The sequence below is a fragment of the Clarias gariepinus genome, chromosome 5 (genome assembly GCF_024256425.1).
Source record: "Clarias gariepinus isolate MV-2021 ecotype Netherlands chromosome 5, CGAR_prim_01v2, whole genome shotgun sequence".
Lineage (NCBI taxonomy): Eukaryota > Metazoa > Chordata > Actinopteri > Siluriformes > Clariidae > Clarias > Clarias gariepinus.
This window is the reverse complement of record NC_071104.1, coordinates 18,558,724-18,583,659: the sequence shown is the minus strand read 5'-3', so window position 1 is coordinate 18,583,659 and position 24,936 is coordinate 18,558,724. Positions and strand designations below refer to the sequence as shown.

General features: G+C 38.4%; 1 protein-coding gene across 1 annotated transcript in view; it reads left to right on the top strand.

The window, feature by feature from the left end:
• Positions 1–24,936, top strand: part of st6gal2a (ST6 beta-galactosamide alpha-2,6-sialyltranferase 2a) — a 45,088-nt gene that overhangs the window by 7,155 nt on the left and 12,997 nt on the right. Inside the window, exons 2-3 of the mRNA XM_053496208.1 lie at positions 20,718–20,770; positions 22,451–23,310. Coding sequence (XP_053352183.1) covers positions 22,497–23,310 — 814 coding nt within the window. The 5' untranslated portion in view covers positions 20,718–20,770; positions 22,451–22,496. The remainder of the gene's footprint in view (positions 1–20,717; positions 20,771–22,450; positions 23,311–24,936) is intronic.

Below are 24,936 nucleotides of genomic sequence, written 5' to 3'. Positions count from 1 at the left end.
AACTGTGTAAGGTGAGACGGGGGAGAGGGGAGCTTACTTTAGATTCACACACACACATACACAGCGCCTGCGCGCACAAATGCAAACGTCTGTCGGGATTTATTTTTACTTTATTTTTAAGGTAAAGTTCAGGATAATTTGTTTTTTATTTAAACTTTATATTTTGTTAATTATTTTTACATATTTATTTATTTTGGGCTGAAACGAATAGAGTTTTCATTATTTTTTTTTTAATGGGAAAAATCGATTTGGTTTAGGAGTGTTTTGGAATACGAGCCCACCTCCAGAACGAATTAAGCTCATAATCCAAGGTTCCACTGTACAAGACTACATGACTGGAACCTTGATGTCCACAAATGTAGCACGTTAGAGTGTGGCAAAAACTAACAGGGTGACTTTAAAAGCAGTTTTAGGCAGTGTTAAATATTTCAAAGCTAGAGGCACCATGATGCTGTTTACATACAGTATATGGCCAAAAGTGTGTGGAAACCTGACCAGCAAACCCATATGTGGCTCTTATTTTTACTGTTGCCACAACATTGGAATCACTCTGTTGGGTGAGTTCAGAAAGCTATCTAGGAAGGAATTATTAGTAAAAAGGCCTGGTAAGCTTGTTGTTATGCCAGTTTTTTGTGCTCTGACCGAGATGAAATCATATTTGTATGTAAATAGTGTTTTTTTGCTTGCTTGCTTTATTTAATGTAATTTGAGGTAAGATTCTTCCATTGTCCTTATTTGTTTAAATTAAAAGTGAGTACCTCTCAAACCTTGTGAGCCTTGATAAAAATTGGTTTAATTAAACCTTTTTTCTTCTGCTGTTTATTAAAACCATATAACCCTTTCAATAGACTGATATCAATATAGATTATGATACTTTTTTCTTTTTTTGGCCATATCATCCTAGTTGCATTTATCTGATCTCTAGCTAGCTTAGGTACAGGTTATGTTTTCAGTGTTGTTCCCTTTGAGAGCTTGCTTTCTCTTTATTCTATGGTTAAACTGTGACTTCTCTATTCCTTGAGGTTTAAGAACAAGACCGAGCCAGGATGACATCTTAGCATTTCATAGACTCTTCTGATTGTTTATGTCGCTACTGTATGCATCCAGTCTCTGTGCATAGTTAGCTAAGTAGCAGCAAACCGACACCATGTACAGCTAGTGGTAACCACATAACAGTTTAATGTGTTGACAATGCTATGAATGCACAGACATGTCAGAAAATGGTTGGTCTTGCAGCTGCTCCTCAAGCCACGCAATGCCTGTTTGTTACCTCGGCAACCTTAGTTCCACTGTATTTTCCAAGCTGGAAAGCTAAAAATTGTCCTCTGGTTGGGATACCTTTTGCACTTACGTCATGAGAACCATAATATAATACATTTTAAGACTAATAAACCAAAAAAATGTATAATACAAAAATTATTTTAAAAAAAATGTTTGTTTATGCACTAAATACTTGTTCAGGCTACTTTAGCATGATTTACTTCATCAGTACATCGTGGAATGGAGGCGATCAGCTTGAAGCAGTTCTGAAGCGTTTTTGACAACCAAATTACTTTGATAGCTGCCTGCAGTTCGTCTGTATTGTTGGCTCAGGTGTTTCTCACCTTCCACTTGACAATAGCCCATAGATTATCAATGGGGTTTAAGTCAGGTGAGTTGGCAGATATTCAAGCACAGTCATATCAAGGTCAGAAGTGGTAGTTTTGACAGTGTGGGCAGTCCGGCAGGAAAAGGAAATCTGCATCTCTATGAAGATTGTCAGCAGACGGGAGCAGTGCTCTAACATCTTCTGGTAGGAGGCTGTGTTGACTCTGGACTTGATTGAAAAAAAATGGACCAACACCAGCAGAGGATATGGCATCTTAAATCACTGACTGTAGAAACGTTACACTTCACACAGCAACCAGGCTCTGAATTCACAAAGCTTCTTAAGCCTAAACTTTGCTCCTAGTGATGAAATTCTAAGACGATTTTTAGAATTATGACTTTTCTTAGAATTTCCCCTTAAATTTAGGACTAAATCTTGATAAAAATGATTCACGAAACATCTTAGCCCTAAAAACACCTCCTAGGTAAAAATTGTTAAGAGTAGAGAGGAGGACTTTTCTGTAGCAGAGGACAAAATGGCAGAAAGAAAAAATATTCTCCAAACACTAAATGTAAAAATAAACACTGCTCTTCTGCCTAATTTGATTTTCTTGTTGTTTTACTTCTTTCCATCTCTTGGATTGTTGCCTACATACTATCTAAAAGTGCAACTTAAATAGACTGTCCTGCAATCATGTAAATTCGTAAAAGGTGAGCTTTTCAATCTGAAATGAATTACAAGTAATAAAATCAGTATGGTAAACAAATGTGAGAACTTAAATATAGTAACTACTGTGTGGAAATTGGTTTCTTCAAAAGTAGTCATTTTTAACATTTGCCTGTTGACCTTATTAAAGTAATAAAAGTAGCCCGCTTTCATGATTATACAATTTCTTTATACACAAACATTATGATTTTAGTGTCAATTCTATTTTTTACAAAGAGCACATTTAAAGACCTTTACAGATTTTTTTTTATCAACTAATCACAGTCCTTGCATTGCTGCATTATCCCTAGCAACAGGGTCAATCACACCTCCTTACTAAGATAAAGGTTTTTGTACTTTCCTTACTCAGAGTTGCTCTGAAAAGCTTCCTAAATCACTTTTAGTTTAGGACTCCCAGCTAGAAGTTTTTAAGGTACGATGGGAGCTCTCTGAAGGAAATTCTAAGAAGCTTTGTAAATACAGGCCCAGGAATCTATGCCTCACTGAGCAACGGTTCAGTTCTTCTTCTCTCCTTGGCCCAGGTAAGACGATTCTCTGGTTAAGAAGAGGCGTGATACTTGGAATGCAACAGTTACAGGCCATTTCCTAAAGATGCTTTATAGTGATCATTTTCTTAAGGCTGCGGTTATCCCCGTTACTTGTGCACCTTTTCCTACAACACTTCTGTGGCATACTCTTCTTGTGGTGGTCTGGTCGTCTGTCAAGTCTGTCAACTGTCAAGTCAGCAGTCTTTCTCACACCTTTACTTAACTAGACAGTGAGATGCATTGCATTTATACTGTAACAAAAGTGCTTTAAATATTTCACTTTACATGTACTGAATCTAGAATGAGATCTTTTCTTTTTAAATAAAATTATGAAAAACAATTTACACTTATTTTTTATATGGAACTCCCACTACTGTGACCGTAACTTTTGTGTGCACAATATACTTTTTTGCCTTGTAGCTTATCATAAAGTAAAAGTAAAAACCCCCCAAAAAACAGTTCACACCTTGTTTAAAAAGGCATTTCCACCCACAGAATTACTGCTGTCTTTTTTTTTTTTTTTTTTTTGCATGCTTTTCATTTATGTATTCAGTAGAGACTGTTGTGAGAAATGAAATTCAGGTAATTAACAGTTTCTGTCTAGCACCCAGAGTTTCTGTCTCGCACCCACAACCATGTCATGATCACTGACATAGCATGACATCACATTGTTTTTTTTTGTTTTTTTTTCTCCATTATGAGAATTGTTGTAATCTTTATAAAATATGTAGATTTTTGGGCATTTGTTCTAAAACTTGTCTAAATAGCATTGTGCATAATGAGCTTCAATGAAACAATGACACCAACAAGAAAACAAAAGATTGCTGTTATAGAAATGTGTATAAAAGCTTTTTCTCTTCACTGCCTTTTGTCTTAATTTATTTGGATTTGAGGAATCATAAGCCATGCCAGCTTGTTTAATTTAGCAAACTGCTGTTAGGGCAGAAATATACTTGCTGTAAAACCATGAGTAACTATATTTGTTCACATACTTTCTTATGTAGTATGTATACCGTTTTCAATCAGTTTTTTTCCTTAAAGTAAAGAGACATGGTGATACTCAAGGAGTTAGCATCCAACATTTAAGAGAGTACTTATCTCCTGTCAACAGTTTTGATATGCCTATTTTTCACTGTGCAGCGGTACATATACATCTTACAGCAGGGGGACCAGGTCATTGCGGACCTGTTCACATAACTTCTCCAAACTGTATGCCATTTTTGATGTGCCTACTGACTACACTGCCTTTACCGTTAGTATGCATATTACTCCGTGCGGCCACATATGGAGCCGTCATGTTAATTTCCGTGGACGTGCACAAAAACAAAACCAGACAAACGCAGGATAAGCGACGCATTCCTCCATTAGGGTTTTTGTGAATTCTGTACACTGCCGATGAGTTTAACAACAAAGGAAAAGTGACAAAAGCTTATCAAGGCTTTGGTTTTTTCACAAAAATTTTTAACAATCTATTGATGAACTGCTTCTTCTGAAATGTCATGCTGCTGCAGAAGCTAATAATGAGAGAATATGTGCTGAAGGCCACATTTGGCATCCTTGTTATTTCCTGGATATGTGTAGAACTGCAGTCTCTCTTGTCATTTCAGCTCAAAGATTGATACCTCGTATAATTTCTGCACCCAGTGTGCTGCTGCCTTCTGATCTTTCCACCCCCCTCCCCCCCACCACCCCCCTTTAATGGCCTGTGAGGGGCTAGTAGTGTGTCTGGCCTGCAGCACTGGGCACTCTGGCAGAGATACTGACATTTGAGATGACCACTACAGAGCAGCTGCTGTGAGCTATATACCACCAGGGTAAACCAATCCATGCCGGCTTTAAGCCACAGTTCTCAGACTTCACACAGACTGAATGCACTTCAATTAGAGGCAGACAAAAGAAGGGTAATGGAGCCTTACTACAAACTTGTAAGCATTTGCCCTGTGTGCAATCTGAAGACACGCTACAGTTCAGATTTCATCACCAAACACCTTCACTTTTCTAAAACTGCTGATTGGTGCTTTATCTGCCAGGAAACTCTGTCCTGACTCGTCTATTTCTGGTTCACTGTGCCTCAGAGCTAAATGTTGTGTTGCATGATTTGATGCCAGCTCTGCTCTTAAAGTTTAGCGTCCTTTCGTCTTCAGTTACCTCTTCACTGGTACTGGTCAGGATTTCAACCCTGCCCCAGAAAAAGAAAAAAAAAAAACATTACAATGATGACCTGTTACAGTCAGCAATTTTTTATTTTTTTTAATCACAGCACATTGTTTTGTTTTTGCAATAAGTCTGAGATCAAACTCGGCTTATCTGCAGATATATCCTCTAGATACATTTTGCTGCAAAAGGAGGACATAGAAATGTGGTGAAACCTGACAAACGCAAAACCATGATGAATGCCGTTTTGTCAGGGTGAGTAAAAAGTGAAAGAAAAAGTCTCTGTAATGATAAATATGTGCATGGTGTCAGTATCCATGAGGGTACCAACACGGCAGGTATCCGATTACCCTTAACAAATCAAAGTCGGCCATCATAGATAAATAGTTAAGGAGGGTAAGAGACACTGTAAACAAGGCAGGATGTTAAATTCTGCAGCATTAAAAGTCTTACCGCAGTCACGGGAAAAAGAAAGTGAACTCCATCCAGACTTCTATAAGGAAACCAGTCAACTGGGGACAAAAAAACCCAACAGATTTTAATATGTAATTGTTTTTCTCACTGTACTGTAATTCAGTAACATAGGACCACCTTTAGCAGCATTAACTTGAAGTAAAAAAAAAAAAAAAACCCTTTTGGTAGGAGTTTCAGTCTCGTATTGTGTTTGGAGAAATTTTGACCCACTCTTATTTCCATCCTTCCTTCAGCTCATTGAGGTTTGAGGGGATCCCTTCAGGTGCAGCTCTCTTATGAACGCTTCACAGCCCCTCTTTGGGATTGCAATCTGGACTTTGGCTAAGTTGTTTCAACATTTTGATTTGTGATCCTTGTCCTGCACATGGCCCAGTCACAACCCCCTTAAACTACTGGACATATAGACTTGCTTTTTTCATCTCCACCATGGTCTCATCAGTCCAAAGAAATGCTGTTTCAGAACATCTGTGATTGGTTTAGAGGCAGTTATGCAAACATGGATAGTGCTGCCACTTTTCCATGGAAGCAATATGTCATTTTTTTTCCGATACTTCCACCGTCCACATAAACGTATATTGTGTTTGGTTTGACCTTGCACTGAATTTGGTGAAATGCCCACTTCTGGAAATATGGGCAACTGCATTAAAGCCTCGCCATATATAACCGGTGTTTCTCACTGGAGTAGTGAATTTTAAATTGTTTCAAGGTGACATTATAACCCTTCCCAGATTGCCAAATCTTCTGCTTTTTATAGGACACTACAGTTATTGATGATGACCTAATCTTGTGCGTTCCATCAGTAACACATGATTGTGACTGGAAAACATTTTCACATCTTCTTTTATATGTGAAGTGAAACGAAAGTAATTGTCTTTTTAGACAGTAATTGACGCAATAGGTATGGTATTGGTGTTAGTGTACATTCTGGTCTCTGACATTGTATTTTGAACCTATGATTTTTATTTTTAATCTCATACACTCGTACACTGTGAGTGTTTTGTAAGGATAATTGCCTAATTCAATGTAATGTTACTGTTCATGAATAAGTTATAGGCCAACATCAAATGATCGAAAGCAGATAGTTGAATGAGGTTTAACTCAACCAGGACGATGTGATGGTGAAGCAGGCTCCTAGAGTTCCTCATAGTTCTTGGGTTTCTAACCTGCTAAAACATGCATGTGTAGTAGGAGGATTGGCTGCACTTTGGCTGCACAATTTAAAATAAGTACATAAATGTATTAAATAATGATAATAACAACAATAAGCACAGTACAATATTTTACTGAGGATACTAAAACTTCTGGATATACTGAAAACTTTGAGTACAAGTAAATAAGCACTTTGCATGAAATGGCCTTTTAAAATGACTAAACACAAACTGCTTAAACTTGATTTAACATTAGAGGAAGACGTCCATCACCACCATGACATGCACAAAACTGCAGGTTTCCTGTTTAGTAATTTCACCTTAACACTATTTCTTGTTTGGTAACTGCACAAGGTGCACATGATGACAATACATGTCTCACATATGCTGGGTAGTATAGTCTACTCACTGTTTTTGAAGTAATAAGTATATATAATGTACACACACATGGATGGATGGTACTGTCTACACGCCACCCGGCACAGTTAACAGGGTCAGGTTGCCAGCTCGACACTTGATTGCATCTGGACACATATATATACACATTATATGCTGCCAGTGATCCAGACTCCCTCTGCCCTCCGGACCTGTCTGACCCATCCTGGTGCCCCGCTCCTGGTTGGAGATCTCATCACATGGATGCCCCGTGTGTCTCTTTGGGATGCGTCTGGTGTCTGGGGATGGTTTCACTCTACCATAAAGACGGTTCTGGCCTTGACTGGTGTTGGCAACTGTTTCTCTGGGGACTTGACAGTTCGATAGTTCAGGACTGGAACTTCCTACAAGTCCACCTGGGTCTTCAATAACTACCTGGACTCCATATTAACATCAATTAACATCAGCTATTATAGCTGACCTGCCTGCCAACTAACACACTGTATAAATGCAGATCATTTACTGCTTTCTGTTTCACCTAAATAAGTATGGGTTCCCTGTTGAGTCTGGTTCCTCTCAAGGTTTCTTCCTATTACCATCTCAGGCCACTGTCGCCCTCGGCTTGCTCACCAGGGACAAACTGACCATTTTGATTCATACACATTCACATTTCATACAAACTTAAATAACTCTTTTGATTGTGTAAAGCTGCTTTTTGCGGCAATGACAATTGCTAAAAGCGCTATACAAATAAAATTGAATTGAATTAAATTATATCACATTGTTCACATTGTACAACAGTAATAGGTCTGATTCATACTGTATATCTTGTACTGTTTAAGACATACAAATCTCATCTTTATAGACAGTTCTGTATTGTAAAATAATTTCTGTTAATCTAGGTGACTGTTGGTCACTCAAGGTTAGAGGATTGAAAGACTCTTGATTGAGATGCAGCTGAGAATAGTGAACATAAAAAGGCAATGAATATATTAATTTATTTTTAACCGAAAAGCAGAACTGAGTAGAAGCAACAAAAATATATACATGTGCATCTACAGGTTAAGCCAATGAATCAATCCTCTCTCTCTCGATCTCTCTTGGTTTGTATCGACAGGAAGTGGTTGATGGTACATACAGGTAAAAGGCACTGCTTTAACTCTTTAAACAGCCTTAGAGGTTTAAAGATTTTAATCTCAATCCATAATCTGTTGAGATGAACGGGTCAAATTTGATGCATGTGGCAGTGAGGTGTGTGAGCGAGGGAGGGGTAGAGACAGAGGGAGACTTGGCTCATTGCTTAAGAGTGGGGGAGTGAGCTGGGATTAGTGAGCTGAGATAGCTCAGTCTGGGTGAGGACACAGTGCCCGCTCTGGGCTTGAAGGGATATAAACGCAGCATGTCTGCGTGTGTAATTATAGGCCTGGTTCTGAGCGCTGCAGTGCTGGGCAGCAGAGCTTCCAGGCATCACTCAACTGTGTGGGGTTCCAGCCAGGTGGCTGCTATAATAAGTCCTCATTTTCACCTTGACAGTGATGTAGTTGGTGTTTCTAGTGTGGTTGGTTCGATAGCGGCTGATTTTTGGTTGTTAAAGTGTGTGTGATTTTCATCAGAAGTATAGGGGTGTCTATTCACATAAACATACATAAGATTTAACTCTGTGTTCAGGCATGCAAGTAAACCCAACCTAATAAAGAAAGACATAACAGAAGGTGGATGAGGGGTGTGTGTGTGTGTGTGTGTGTGTTTAAGTGGTAATTGCTTGAGCATCATTATTTGCCCAAGCATAATCTCAACATCGTCGTGTTATCAAATCTCTTTCTGAGCCTTAATAGAAGTGAAGCACGTGTGACGTCAGATGTACCCGACATAAAATATTTAGCCATTTCGAGCTAAATGATGAAAACATGTTATAGTTATAACACAGACACGCACAAACACAATACTTATGCAGTAATGTATGCAATATTTAGCTAAATGCCATATCATATAGAGCGAAAATGAAGCTGTAATAGCATTGACCATAAGGAAGTAATAACCCGTTTATTTTCCGCCCATTTCCCATGAGTCAGGGTTTTGGTTTAAGCAATTGCTCATCACATAGTCACAGAGGAGCTGTGTGGAACAGCTGATAAATATGAGGGAATTTCCAGGAAAGTTTGTATGTCATGCAAGGTGTGGCATTTTGACTTGTTAGCTGAATTTAATGCTTTGTAAATGTGGAAATGTCAATAAGGCGTTTTGACCCTTTCCATAGTCAGTTTTTTTTTTTTTTTATCTGTAAGTGTTGCTTTTATGTACATAATCAAAGTGAAGATATTTCTGTCATGGTTTTCTCTATAGAAATTGTTTGTATATTCTACACTTTACAGAGGGCCATTATCCAAGCCGCTGATGTCTTTTTAATGTTCTGAGTGTGGTCTGTAATTTCCATCTTTATTAAGGACTATACACCGATGAGCTACACCATTATGACCGCTGACATGTCACCTACACTACCGCTCAGAAAGTGATCCTAAACTTTTAACTTCATGGTCGTTCCTCATTTTTTATTTTTTTTTTTCTAAATTGTGAAGCAATGATGAAAGCGTCCAAATGTGCAATAATGTCCTTTAAACGGTTAATGTTGAGATGCTACTATCTGCTACTTATGCTCTGTAAAACCTTCATAACGGCTCTAATCTGAGCTGCTGTCTGTTAATTGGTGATTTTTGAGGCTGGTAACTTTAAACAAACTTCTCCTCTGCAGCAGAGGTAAGTTCTGGTCTTGCCTTCATGGAAAGGTCTTCAGGAGCACCAGTTTCATTATGGTGCTTGATGGGTTTGTCAAATGCACTTGTATTATTTTTGCAGGAACTATTCCACAGTCCAGACCTCCGTGTCTTAAAATAACAACTGACTGTTTTTGTTGTTGTTACATAATTACCTAATTCCATTTGTAGTTTTATAGTTTTGGAATTCCCAGTGTTGAAGAATGTAGAAAATAAATTAGTAAACAAACAAAAAGAGAAATTTGCAAGTGACCCCAAACTTTTGAGCAGTAGTATATATACCAGCAAACTGTCGACAGGATCATGAGTACCCAAAGCTCACTCATGACCGCTGTGAAGAAATGCCTCCCTGTCCGGTCTAATCCCACAGAAAAGCCCATGGTCAAAATGGCCAAATCACCAAATGGACAATGCTGGTGATGATATAATGGCCCCAAAACACCCAGTGCACCACTTCTAACCGTACTTTGAGCCCAGCAGACAAAGAGTCCAAGATTGTCAACCCTGATGCAAATCCAGTTAAGCGTTCATAGGATACACCGGACAAACGGGTCTATTTCACAGAGGATCCACCTTGCCACCCGCAGCACAGTACACGCCCTGCAGACCCTTAGTATGTAAAATAACACTGGTCTTATTTTCATTAATTACTTTTTCAAGATTGAAATATCTTTTTTTGTCAAGATAGGGTGATTAATATGTAGATAGATACATTGTGTACATCTGTGTACATTATCAGTCAGTGTGATTTATGCACATAACAAATACAAACACTTCTTGAATGGATTTTAAGATATTTAACATGTTTTGGTCAGTTTATTATGTTTCTTATATATTGTACCACACGGTCACCATGTTTTTTTTTTTGTTTGTTTGTTTGTTTTTTTAGATTAGTGTAATCCTATAATACTGCCTGCTAGTGCTGAAAATTTAGTTCTATAAAAATAGAAATCCTAATTATGCACCTGGTCTATTATTTATCACTGTTCTGGAATAGTTTTTGCAAGAACAGTATCGTTGAGTGCATTTGCAAAACCCATTAAGCACCATGATGAAACTGGCTCTCATGAAGACCTTCCCGGGAAAGCCAGACCAATACTTACCTCTGCTGCAGAGGAAAGGATCACTGAGAGTTGCCAGCCTCGAAAGTCACGGATTTACTGCACCTCACATTAGATGTACAATGTAGAAAGAATGAAAAATAAAGATAAGCCATGGAATTAGAAGGTGTGCCCAAACATTTTGACTGTCTGCGTATAAAGAAATCACATTGTCAATATAGGCTCAATATATTTTAATAATCATCCCATATTCTTCTCCTGATTACATTCAAGAGAGACGCATGTTTAAGGTAAAAGGCCTGAGCACTGCATGGCTTTGCCTCAAGAGACATATGATCTTCAGTAGATTCTCAAGCCTTTTTTTTTATATCTTTGTTTAGTTGTGCCACATGTGCGGTTTTCACTGCCATGAATGCATGAGAAGTCTGCAGAGCAAGTAGTGCCATGCACTGCAAACCAAGAGTTGCAACCACATCAGGCTGATACATGTACATGTTTCTGTTTTACACAACCACAGGGTGTAATGGTTCTAGAAGGAGTCCTCCTAGGAGGAGTCTGGCTGTTGTTGCAACACGAGACTTGTTCATTATAAAACTTCAGTTTTATGGAATTGACCATGTGTTGATTTTGTTTCCTGCCAGAGCCTCATGGGAATAGTTTCATTTGTTTTTATTTCACTGTGATTTCAGGTTTGAGTTTTTAAAGATGATACTTTCCACATAAAGGTTCTGAAACATTTTGCTGCATTGACATCAATATTTAGTGTGGCATTAAACCCTGCTTATAAGGGGTTACTGCAGAGTTTCATGAATATTTCATGCTTGAGGTACAAGATAACATCAGTTTAACTGCCATGCCTTTATTGTCAGGCAGCATTTTACTTTGCAGAGTCTGGCTGTTAAAGCTCATTCTGCTGTTTTGAATACTATATTGATCGTATAATGCAATATTTGAATGTTATAAATGGAAAATTGTCTTTAATCTTTTATTTAGAGTTTCACGATCTGCTTTGTCTTTATAACACACTTCCTAAAGCATATGCGTGTATAATTTAATTAAATTCATGATATTAACGCTACAAAAATGCAATGAAACGGCCTCCGAGTGGCACAGTGGTAAAGTGCTCGTCCTATTATCCGTTAATTGCGAGTTCGATTCCCGGGTGATGCTGTAACCTCTCGCAGCCGGAGGCTGAGCTCTCTCAGAGGGGAGGGATGAGAGGTACTTGGTGCTCCCACATTAATCACGGCTCTACAGACAATCAGGAGCGTCTGTGAGCTCATGCAAGCGGAGGGAATGGATAGCGCTGTCCTCCGAGTGTGTTACGCGTGTAAACACGTGATATTCTTGGGCCCTCCCGACTGAGTAGTAGTAGCCTTAATGTGGGAGCCCCCTAATGATGGGAAGAAATTGGACATAACTAAATTAGGGAGAAAATCTGGAAATTTATAAGTGTATATATAATATGAATGAACTGGTTGGGCCTGGCATCATTATATGCCAAAGCTTTTCCCATAACCACTAGAAAGTATGCATTTTGGCTGAAGTGCCAAGGTCACCATCATTTAAAAGGCGGGTCCAGATGTAAAAGTTGTATAATTATATTGCTGATCTACCGTTTGGATGGTTCTGTTTTAATTGCCTTATAAAACTCTGAGGATGTTTATGCTCATGGGTGTTGGTCAAACTCAGAACAGTTTTATCAAGTTGCACACAGGTTAGCTCTTTATAGACATGCTTCGACACCCTTTACTCTCCTCAAAAGTAAACATACCTATGTTTTCTAAAGCAAATCATTATCTTGTCAATATCAAATTGTCAGGACAAATACCTCTTAAACATTAAATTAGTTTCCCTGGGCTGGAGTTTTGGACAATGTTTATCCATTTACTGTTTGAAGAGAATTGAGACCAAAAGGTTTGAATAATGTATGGGCTTGTTGCTAATGAAGGTGTGAATTCATCCATGAAGCTGATAACTTTCACACACTGCTGCTCTCCCACCCTCCCCCAACAGTCCCAGACACTTCGTCCCACTAGTTTTATTTTCACTTTCTTTCTTCTTCCCCTTCACTTTAAAGCACTGTTAACTTCCTCTAAGGGACTTTATTTTATTGTATTTTTTTTACTGAGCTTAAGACACTTAAAATGCGCTTTTATCCAGAGATCACACTTCAAAGGTGCTAAGACCACCCCCTCAACATGCCTCAGTGTGTGCTTTCAGGCAGCATGCCAGCAATCCGGAGTCACAAGATTTTTTTTTTTCAGCACAACAGTGGTGGTGTCTAGTGTGGCATGTAATGTGTCAGAAGTCCCCTGCATACTATTTCACAAGAGTAATGCTGGGTGAACTGAATGTTGAGGTGCTTTTGCTAGTCATTTGTATTTACGTCATTCACCCAATGCTTAAGTTTGCCTTCATGCCCTATGATTTGCTCGCATTTTGCAGCCAGTAAAGCTCTAACCAATCATAGACAAACTATTTTAATCATGTCCAATTCCTCCCCATCACTAGAGGGCTCCCACATTAAGGCTTCTACTGACACTCAGTCAGGAGGGGCGAAGACTATCACGTGCTACCACGTGATGCCAGCTGACCGCATCTTTTCGAACTGTTTGCTCACGCACCATTGGGAGCGACGTAACACATTCCTGTAACCAGTCATAACACAATAGGCAGGATTTGTCGGAAAAAGATTATATTTACATCTGGTAATTCTAGAACAACCACAATACTGTCACATGTACTGGAAAGCACTTACATATTTGTAATGTGATTTTTGAAGCGACGGTGGCAAGGGAAATACTCCCTGAGATAGCAGTAGGAAGAAACCTTGAGAGGAACCTTCAACAGGGAACCCATCCTCATTTGGGTGATAACTGATAGCAGGGATTGTTTTGCAGACATGCTGTGTGTTTGTAGGCTGGAAGTTCAATATAATGTATTGATTTCCAAGTTAGTTTGTTATTAAAGGCTTAGATAGACTGTAGGAAATTCCACAGAGAACAGCTGTCAGCATCCGCCGAGGCCAGAAAAGTGGAACCGTCCCCAGTCACCGCACGCACCCCAAGCAGATAACACAATGAGATCTCCAACCAGAAGTGGGGCACCAGGACAAGTCGGTAAGGTCTAGAGGACAGAGGGTGTCTGGATACCTGGCAGCTGAGGGTGACACGTGTTGCTCAACAGACAGGGACAGAGGAACAGGGGAGAGGAAAGAGAAGGAGAGATAAGTTAGGTATGGTCACGGTCATGTAACGGATGCCATCAATGTATATTTAGTGCAGAGTGCAAGCAGTAACTCCGGCAGGACTAACTATGACCGAATAAGTAAATGGGCTTTGTTTGCTTGGGAAGTCCCTCTCTGCTTTCTACAGGATGCGCATGGCCTTATTAATTACAGAAAGTGTCCATAATATAAATAACAGAAGTGAAAGGAAAGGACATACCCTTGAGGAAATGGAAATGAAATGGTTTTAAGAATGCAGAACTCTAGTGGTTATTCAGGTAACCAAAAGTACTGCATGTAGAGCAGAGAGACTCTGCTCTTTACAACTCACCTCAAACTTCCCAGGACATTTTTACCATATGGCTTGGGATCGTTTCTAAGAACACTTGACTCAAAAGTAAAGCGTATTTGCACTGAAATCAGATATGGAAGCCAATCCTACATGAACTCAGAATTAGATTGCTGTTTAGATGTAACATCAGTGCCGTCAGTCTCCTACAAAATCCCCGTAACCACATCCTTTAACCTACACAGTCATTGCTGTTAGTAATCCTACTTTATCAGCTATGACCGTACAAGTCAATAGATGATTTAATTGTGCGTAATATAAAAACTCCCTTAGTTTACCAGGGTAGAAATGAAATGGAGAGGTATGGTCATTTACATGGTTGTCCAGTGAGGAAGCCTTTTATCTCCTTAGTTTCTGTCCCTTTTGTATTAGGTGAAGGAATGACTTCAAAGGCAACAAGAACATTTGAGGTGTGTTTTTGCAGAGCTTTTTAGTGCATTGGGGAGAGAATAAAATGAAAAATGTAAGAACAAATGTACATGACATATAAGGGCAAGAGTATACAACATACAACACATATAGGAATGCAGAAATCTTTGAAATTTACAATGTTCATATTCTGTTAGTTTTAACAAAAGTAATAAATCTGTAAATTGATGTGGTTAAAATGTAATGTATGTATGCATGCTACTGGCATCGGCACTGGACGCGGCTTGTGTTGAACGACTTGCATCACGATCAGGAACAGCCTTGCAGAATGCTCCCCATGCTGTGTGAATCCTTCTAGCTACATAAATAATGGAGTGCTGGCCTCTCACATTCTCTTTTCTCTTCTGTTATTGCAGCACTCTTACACTCGTCTCATCTGTTTCACGCTTTGTGTGCGATCGAGTGTGTCTGTGGTTATAACTATCTTACACCTGTGATTTAATATGATTGTATAATGTGTAAACCGGGAAATCCATGTCGCAGCTCAGATTCTCGATCTCAATGAGATGTTTATTCATGGCATTCTCCCTGGAGAGAGCCATTTGATGATGTGTTTATTAATGCTTTCTGCATTGCCTATAGAATCCTGATAAAGGTTGGGTACTCTTCCGCATCCTTTGTTAGACTGAATTTATAAACATGCCCTTTGTGAATCTTTTGAGTAGGCCTAGGCTGTGACTTCTGCCTTGGAGCACTCTTGCTTTTGTTGTATTATGTCGATGTTCCTTTGTGTGCAATATTGTTTGGATTACAATTTGAAATAAAATGCCCTGTTTACCTAAATTAATCATGCTTGAATATTGTAGATCCTGAAGGTATACACTGCCGGGTACAGCAAGAAATTGGCAGTAGAAATAAATGAATAAATAATAATAATAATAAAAAAAATAATAATAATTTTTATTATTGTGTGTGTGTGGGGGGCACTGGTTGCTCAGTAGTAGGTGTTTCGCCTGCCATGTGATAAGCCCGGGTTCGATTCCCAGCCAGTGCCCAGACCGCAGGCAGTGCCGTTCCCAAGCCCCGGTAAAATGGGAGGGTTGCATCAGGAACGGCATCCGGCATAAAACCTGTGCTAAGCTTGTATGTGCGGACCGGATAGTCCGCTGTGGCGACCCCTTACTGGGAGCAGCCGAAAGACCAACAACAATTATTTTGTGTGCTTGCCATGCTGGTTAAGTTTACCTTCAATTTTGACTTTTGAAGTCACCAACAGTGTCATCAGCAAGGCACCACAACATCATCACACCTCCTTCTAACCGGCTGTTAACGCGCTCTGTGTTTAACAAAGACCTAGAGGTTAAGACCAGAAATCTCACATTTGGACTCATCAGACCAAAGGAGTGTTTTCCGAGTAAGTCTCTTCTGCTTGTTGTTTTTCTGCAGCAACTTCTTTGCCACAATTTGACCATAAAACCAGACTTAGGCAGTCTTTGCGAAAGAGTAGAGGTTGGAATATATCTGCTGTTTGAGCTCTGAGAAGCATTTATATGGTTTCTTTTTAGTTAACTGAGTGTCTTGCCATAAATTCAAATTCAAATTTTATTTGTCACATACACAAACATACACAGTACGAAATGTAGTGAAATGCATTATACGACTGCCATTGACCCTAAAAGAGAGTTAAATTTTACAAATAAGAAATAAATATGAATAAAAGAAATACGATAGAAATTAAATTAAAAAATTAAATTAAACTAGGAAAAATAGAACTAAAAATAGAAATGTGCTAGGAAAAAATAGAACTAAAAATAAAAATAGAAATATGATTTACAAAATAGAAATATACTGTGCAAATTGAAATATACTGTACGGTGTGTGCAAATATGCATAGAACAAAGTGTCTTAGTGCAGAGGTTATTAAAGTGTCTATAATATGGATTTGTACAGTAGTTGTATAGTACTAATGGGGGTATTGACTCTGTGAACACCCTTCCTTTGCCAGACTTTGCCTATGAATTGAAAACCATTTCTGGTGACTACCTCGTGAATCTGATGAGAGGATGCCATGAGTGTGCCAGGCCGTCATCACAGCTAAATATATAGCTACTTTAAACATTTGAAAATGTTAAACATATTCTGGGTTGTTTAACACTTTTTTTGTTCGTTTAACTACATAATTCCATACATGTTTTTCATAGTTTAAATGTCTTCAGTATTAATGTACAATGTTGAAAGTAAATAATAAGAATAAAGAAAAAGCACTGAAGGAGTTGGTGTGTCCAAAATTCGACTGGTAGTGTATATATAACTGTGTGTGTATGTGGCGAGAAGCTTCTGTGTCATCAGGCACAGCATGTGAATGACTTCTCACGCACTATAAACACTTTTTTTTTTCTTTCACTCCTTTTGGCTAATGACTTTCCTCAGGCACACAAGGTTGTTGATAAAATGATTAATTTAAAATAAATTACACATTATCTTTTACAGGACTTAAAATTTCTGCAAAAATGTCACCATGAATTACCATTACATAGGTAACATGGATTATCCAAAAAAAGCCAACTGCATAAATTCTTTGTCAGGTTATCAGGAAAACAAAACTACCAGCTGCTGTGAATGAATGAACCGTGGAAAATGGATATTTTGTTCCCTCAGCATTATTTTTAATTAAATAGGTTTTGTAAGCACTTTTTTCTTGTGGGCATTAGCTCCCTGTTATGTATGTATGTAACTTAGTCAACATATTCACATTCTTGTGATTCTGAGAATATTAGTTGTCTTGGCTTAAAGTGCTTAATTGCTTTTTTTAACAATATTTTATTTTTTTTTCCCCAAAACTAAATAAAAAGGTTTATCCCATTTTTGCAATCAAACTCATCATATATAATTTCTGCATTTTTTCCAATCCAAACACAATGGAAATCCCTCTAGAAGCAGTAAGCAAATTCATAATTCTTTTTTTTTTCAAGCCCACTAGCTTTGTCATGAACCGTACCTTTTGTGCCACTTAAACCTTTTTTCCTAAGATAATTATTTTTCCCCCTTTGCCTACCTTGCCATCTGTGGCCATTTTACTAATCTCTGAAATGGAAAAATCACCACCACCTGTGCAGTCACTCAAACGTAAAAAGGTTGTTCAATAGTGATATGCTTGTAAATGGATAGCTTACACTTGCCAAAAGGCACTACTTCCATGCCATGCAGTAACATGTTGGTTTATATTTTTCAGGCTTTTTAAATGCATGAATTAATGCATATGATTAATTATTTATTCTACACCTTGGAGCTGTGGAGCAGTGTATGTATGTAAATTTCATGTAATTTGTACAGTATAGTCACAACCTAATATTTCTATTTATTTCTTTACTCAACAGAATAAAATTTATTGAAATTGTCTTTAAAAACAGATAACCTAATCAAGAAACCAAGAAACGTAATGACACATTGCGGGTATATTGGTACTGTAGATGTAACAAAAATGAAATATGTCCACACATTGGAAGCAAACTAGCTGTATTTTTATTAAAAGATAGGCTTTAAAAGTAGACGTGTAGGTAAAATGGTTATATACTATTGTGATGGGGATAAAGTTGCTAGAGTATGCATATTTATATACACGTACATGCATGCATTCTGTGCGGCCATACTAGAGGAATAGAAGCACTGTTAAAAAAAAATAGATCATGTCCTTGTTGAGTATATTAAATATAGCATGGCTGCCAGACTTTGATACATGATATGATATGAATCATGTCATATGTGATGTATATTTTATTTATTTTAATAAGGTGAAAAATCTTCAGGTCTCCCTACAGGTTTGAGGAATTGTGCTTAAGACCTAATGTAAACATATTTTGCAATTGGTCAATAGACCAATATAATTTTTTTAATTAAAACGTTTTTATTAAAGCTATTCTGTTGTGTGAAAAATCATAATCATTAAATTCAAAACACTCATAGGAAGCATGCAGTGGCTGACTTCTTGTTTCCCAGAAAAGCACAATGTAGCCTACACCTTTATGGTTGTAAACAATTTTTGTCATGGGAAAGACGACAATGGGTGGAAATAAAAAAATATATATTTTGATAATCTTGTATCGTGGAGCCTTGGATTGCGAGTAACCCATTTGCGAGCACTCCAAGATGAGCAAAAAATTTTTTATTACATATTGGCCTGATAAATAAGTGAGTCTTGATATACGAGTACCAAAAATCGTGGCCTTTCATGTGGCACGCATGCGCTTCTTGTTTTGACGCTGGGTTTCATGTGATCACAATAGAACCAATGTTTCTTCTCTCGCGCGTGCTGTGGAATTGTGGGTAGACGTCTCCCATGCTCGGTCTTGGGGCACATGCGTCACTCGTATATTCAACATCCATGCGTGTGTGTACTGTTTACTATAACACTCACCATGTGTGCACGTAAAGCATTGTTTATTTTCTGTGTGTGAAAGTCGTCCACACATCTTTTCACGCACGCATGTACTGTTTTTTTTTTTTTTTTTTTTTTTTTTTTTTTTTAATATAACACACGTGCGCATAAAGCAAAAGCAAGTGTCATTAGATCCAGTTTTTCTCTCTGTGTCAGAAAGCACTGATTCTGTTAGTGTGTACATGCCCTAGTCATTAGAGAGTGTGTGCCTCCTTCCTCTTCCTCCTCTCGCCTTCTCTTACACACACACACACTCACTCACTCACTCACTCAGTTGGAAACACTGCTCTGTCGCGATTCTTTTCAAAGGTAAAGTGCAGGTCAATTTATTTTATTTTTACTTCATAGTTTGTATTCATTATTTTTTGTCTATTTAGTTTTGTGGGGTTGTGGAAGAAATTATCTGAGTTTTTAAAATTTCTTATGGGGGAAATTTGCGATACGAGTGTTTTGATAAAAAGCACGCTTCCGAAACAAATTAGGCTCGTAATCCAAGGTTCCACTGTAGTTGCCTATGCGTGTACCTTACCGTACAACATTAAGAGAGCAAACATACAGTTTGAGTGTCATTTAGTGTTTGTACTGTTTACTTTTTAATGTTGATAGAGTTTATTTATTCATTACCTCCATCAAGGGGACCTGAAGCCTTGGGAAGGTCTTCAGGTTCCCTTGCGATTGTACACAGAATAGGCAGTATGGTGGGGAAATCAATGAACGGATGAATCAGGGCACAAGGCAGGGGACACCCTGACTGAGTAGATACAGTTTGTTTGTAGCAATAGCCAAAGCAGTACTGAACTGTAAGTGCATCTCTAATTTGTTGATTACTCATGCTCATTGTCATGGTTACATAGCCATCCATCAATATTGGTGACAAAGCCATGTAAACCTTTGTTATTCTGTAGAAAAGCATGATGAATTATTTAGTACGATGGTTCAAATGGGTTTGTTTGAGGTTTGTCCACTCCTTTATATTTCCTTAGATAAGCTGACCTTAAACAAGTGTTTTTTTCTCTGCCTCAGCTCAAGGTCCCTGAGGTTTAAGTTCACACTTCAGGGTTTTTTTTTTCTCCCCTTAGCCTGTGAGATGTTGAGTCTGGGGTTGTGAGATTGTTAACAATTTACACTAAGACATTACCCACCCCCAGCACCAGTAAATGCAAACACACTTTGGTTTGTACTGTATTGGATTCCAGCATGGAAAATGCAAAACTACTGTAGGTGGTTTGGTTTGAAGTTAAATGTTTTAAGTTTACACCGATTAACACAAAAATCAAACTAGATACAGTGTAAATACTTAATAATTATTTACTGTACATCTGTTGTCACACCAGTTCTGTTTAAGATGCTTGGTTAGGGTTTTCTTTTTTTTTTTTGGTCTCTCGTTTCACATCTACTGTTTTCTCCATATGTATTAACCTATAAACAGTGGATGATAAACTGATAAACCTGGATTAGCGTTTCATTTAATTCGATTAACACTTCCTGATCTGATCCATTTTGTTTTTCAGAGCCTGACTGTATTATAAAGGAATGGCGTTAAGCCAGTAGGAAATCATCCGAGGTGAGAATTGTGCTCTTGTCTCCTGTTCTTTATTATTTCCTGTTCTTGTCAACTCTGTTTCATTGCTTTATTTTGATATGAGCGCATGTGTCATACACAGTGCTTAAATAGCTATTCTAAGCAGTAATTCTCAGAGAGAGAGAGAGAGAATGAGAAAAAAACAACACGAATAGAGGTCAAGGCTAACCACTGATTTGTCGGTCACAATGTAGAATAGTTGTACCCAAGCACAAGTCAGGTTGCACAAGCGCGTGCAAAGCCATTACAACGGTTTGGGATGCCCTGATGTACTAACAATCAGACACCAAACAGGTCAGCACGAAAAACAGCAGCAGTTTATGACGTACCTTGAAAAAAAAATGTAAAGAAAAAACAAAAAAACAGCAAACAGTGACCTTGTAGGGGTGTAGAGGGGGTCACGGCATCACAATCCACCTTAATGCAAATATATAGAGGCACATAACACAAGATTCAGACTACCGATTAGCAGTAAGAATCAGAAGAGCAAAATGATGGAAAGGTGTGGAGAATAAAATAAGCTGGTCATGAACAAGGCTTCTGGAACAGGTTTACTAATCTTTATTGCCCATGAAGCATGATGGTAGCAGCAGAATGAATTCTAAGTTTTACAGGGACATTCTGTCTGCCAATTTATATAGAAATTTATCAAAAATAATTTTAAGCAACTTTATCATGCAGCTAGACAATGACTGTAAAAACAACAAAGCACTTAATCAGGGGGGAAGTGGAGGGATTTGGACTGGAAAAGTGAATCATCAGATTTTAACTTGACTTAACATGCATAAAAAAAATACACACAAGTAGCTGCAGTACAAAGCTGCGAGATCATTACGAAATATTTCAGTGGCTTAGTAGCTTTTGATACATTTACTGCAAGCAAGGGAGATAAGCAATCAAATAAAGTATTATTTACATTCCTTTACCGGGGATCAGTTCCAATACAATTGGCCAGCTAAAAATTGGGTAGTCTGCCACCATGGTGTGAAGTTAGAAGTTAGAGAAGTTGCTTATCAGACTGAAGTGTAGATATCTGGAAATTCAAGCTGAAATTCTCATCTGTTTTTTTTATCGTGTTCATTTGTTGACCTCAGAATTTTTAATGTCTCTGGTGTATAGCAAAACAGTGGGGTTGTCAGTCTAATACTAGAGTACTGCATTTAACTAAATTGCCACACAGCTTGATGTCTACAAAACATTGTGATTTAAATTCGTGCCACATACTGTGAATTAAATGAATTAAAAATGCAAAGTTATTATTGACTAATTAAAAATAATATTAATTGAAGCTACATTCTGTGGGGATTTTAGTACAATTACCAACCGATGATGTAAGACAATGATGCGTTTAAAGGTGTGATTGCGCGTTAACCTTGCAGTCCTTATCATAAATATAATATGTAAAATTATTGTTGAAGCCAGAAGTAGAATATGATATCTGTCTCATTTATCCAGATGAAATAGAAACACCTGAACCTAGTCATCTATTCATTTTTTCCCCAGCACTGTTATTCCTTGTTTTTGGATTTGTTGGATAAAAAAAAAAGAAAAGCAGTTGTACTCTGTTGTAATGTGATTATTATCACTTTGTAGAGTGCATGCATCATTTTTAAAGTGCCCCAAGTCAGTCATTTGACTGAACAAAGCTGTTTTCTCTATCAGGCCTCCTGCTGAGCTCTTCCTGTTGGGAACAGAGGGCTCCTAGGAAATGAAGGCCAGTATGAAGCAGTGGCGTCTGGCACTGGGGCTTATGCTCACCTGGGCATTGCTCTTTCTCGCCCTCTTCTCCTACTTCATGGAGTCACGTGTGGATGAGGCCATCTCGCTCTCGCACGCCGACACACGCCGCCTTAGCTCCGTTCAGGGCAATACCCGTAGCGCTGCGACAATCCTTCGCCAGGCGTTGCCCGCCACCTCAACATCCACCACCTCTAGAGCTCAAAAGGAGCAGGTACCCAACAGCGAGCAGGAGGCCTACATTTACCCAGATCCTCGTGTCTTAGCAACATGGTCTGTGGATTCACGCTCAGGCACTGCAGCCCATAGTCAGGAAAGCAACCAAACCTTCCCTCAACCGGGGGAAGAGGAGGATGAGGAAGAGGTGGTGGGAATTGAGGAGGAGGAGGATGACGACAGAATGAATCAAATAGAAACCAACAGTTGGTTTGACTCTAAGTCAAAGTCAGTGGTGCAGCATTTATGGCATGGCAGTGCCTCACTGGACATGCTGAGTCCGCGGTTACAGAAGGCTGTGAAAGACTATATGAGCACTAATAAACATGGAGCATCCGACAAGGGGCGGCGGCGGGTGAGGCGGAGTGGGAAAAGCCTTCTGTGCAATATGAAAAAGAATGGCAAAGTGAGGACATTGGATGGTAAAGAGCTACCCTTCTCTTCACTGGGCTGGCATAAAATTGTACCTCCTTTAGAACTTCAGCACCTCTATAACACAGCATTCCGCTCCTGTGCTGTAGTCACCTCGGCTGGTGCCATCCTCCACTCCGGCCTAGGAAGTGAAATTGGTGAGTAGGCAGATATATCTGCTAATATCTATGCCAAAATGTGTGTGGTTTTTTTTTTTTTTTTAGTTTTCTTTAATCCACTTATTGATTAGGGCTCTTTTTACATAACGTTTTTTTTTTAAAAAGTTTTTATTTCTTCTATTTTCTAGTTTTTATTTGTGTGAAGTGAAAATTCATTGAAATTAAGTGCCCATGATGACATAGTGACATAAATTAAATAATAAATATTTAACTGACTTATTCATCCAACTTTGGGAACTGTCAAGGTCATGTTTGGAGAGACTCGGGATTTCTATGTGTGACCTGATGAGGTGGAACTACTGCGCAATGATCCGGGATATCTGCTCACAGGGCAGTTTTGTAGTCCCAGATTTATGGCATCAGAAGCAGTACAGCATGCATTGTACAGTAATCTTATACTGTAGCAGAAGAGCAAGCTAATAAAACAAAGTGAAATGAAATTATAAACGCACTATTAAATAAAACCATTTTTACAGCCCACAGATTAACAACATTATCAGTAGACATGATAAACAAAACCCTTACACTTTCAGAGCATATGCAAAGCAGGCATGTGCAGGTCCTCACGTGTAGCCATGTGCTCATGACATCAGCGTGGTTATTTTTACTGAAGAAACATTCAGTTTTTAAGGGGCTAGGAAGCTGAAATGCAGAAAATGAAAAACTGTTGTTTGAAAATCATTTTTGAAAATTTAAGTGTGGACCTACTTATTGACTGACTGACTAAAATATTCAGGTATTACATGTGAGAGCTTGGTTACTAAATCACGTTTGTACTGACTTAATACACTCCTTGTGTACTGTCATATTTACAGAAGTACCTATTTACCAACTGCAAGAATTAATGACAGATGGATAGGATCAAGAATGAGTTCATCAGAGGGACAACCCATGTTAGATGTTTTGGAGATAAAGTCAGAGAGGCCAGATCGAGGTGGTTTGGACATGTTCAGAGGAGAGATTGTGAATATATCGGTAGAAGGATGCTGAGGTTTGAACTGCCAGGCATTTATGGATGCAGTGAATTTATGGATGCAGTGAGCGAGGACATGAAGTTAGTTGGTGTGAGAGAAGAGGATGCAGAGGATAGGGTTAGATGGAGGCAGATGATTCGCTGTGGCGACCCCTGAAAGGGAACAGCCGAAAGACAAAGAAGAAGAAGAAGGAATTAATGACAGATTATTATCATTATAATTATGATGTTCTGACTTGTATACTATATACTGAATCAATTTCTATTTGTTTGACTTGGTTATACAATCATATACCGAGTTACCTATACCTGAATACTTTGACTGACTTACTCGCCAACTTATTTACTTAAAACACTTGGTATTGTTAGATATTTTGCTATCCTCTATACGTTGGTGTGTATGTTTATCAAGGAGTCTTTTTTCCAAGGTATAATTTATTCATTCATTTATTCATCTCATAATAGAGGCCAGGTGGGTGAATTTGCCCCATCATTGCCTTGGGAGTTCCCATCAAGCCTCCCATTAAGCCTTCCCGTCAAAAGCTAAAGCATACCAAAGGCACAACCCCACTAGCTATGAGAATTACTGCTATTTTCTATTTGACCATCCAACTTTTCTCAGTTTAATTTTC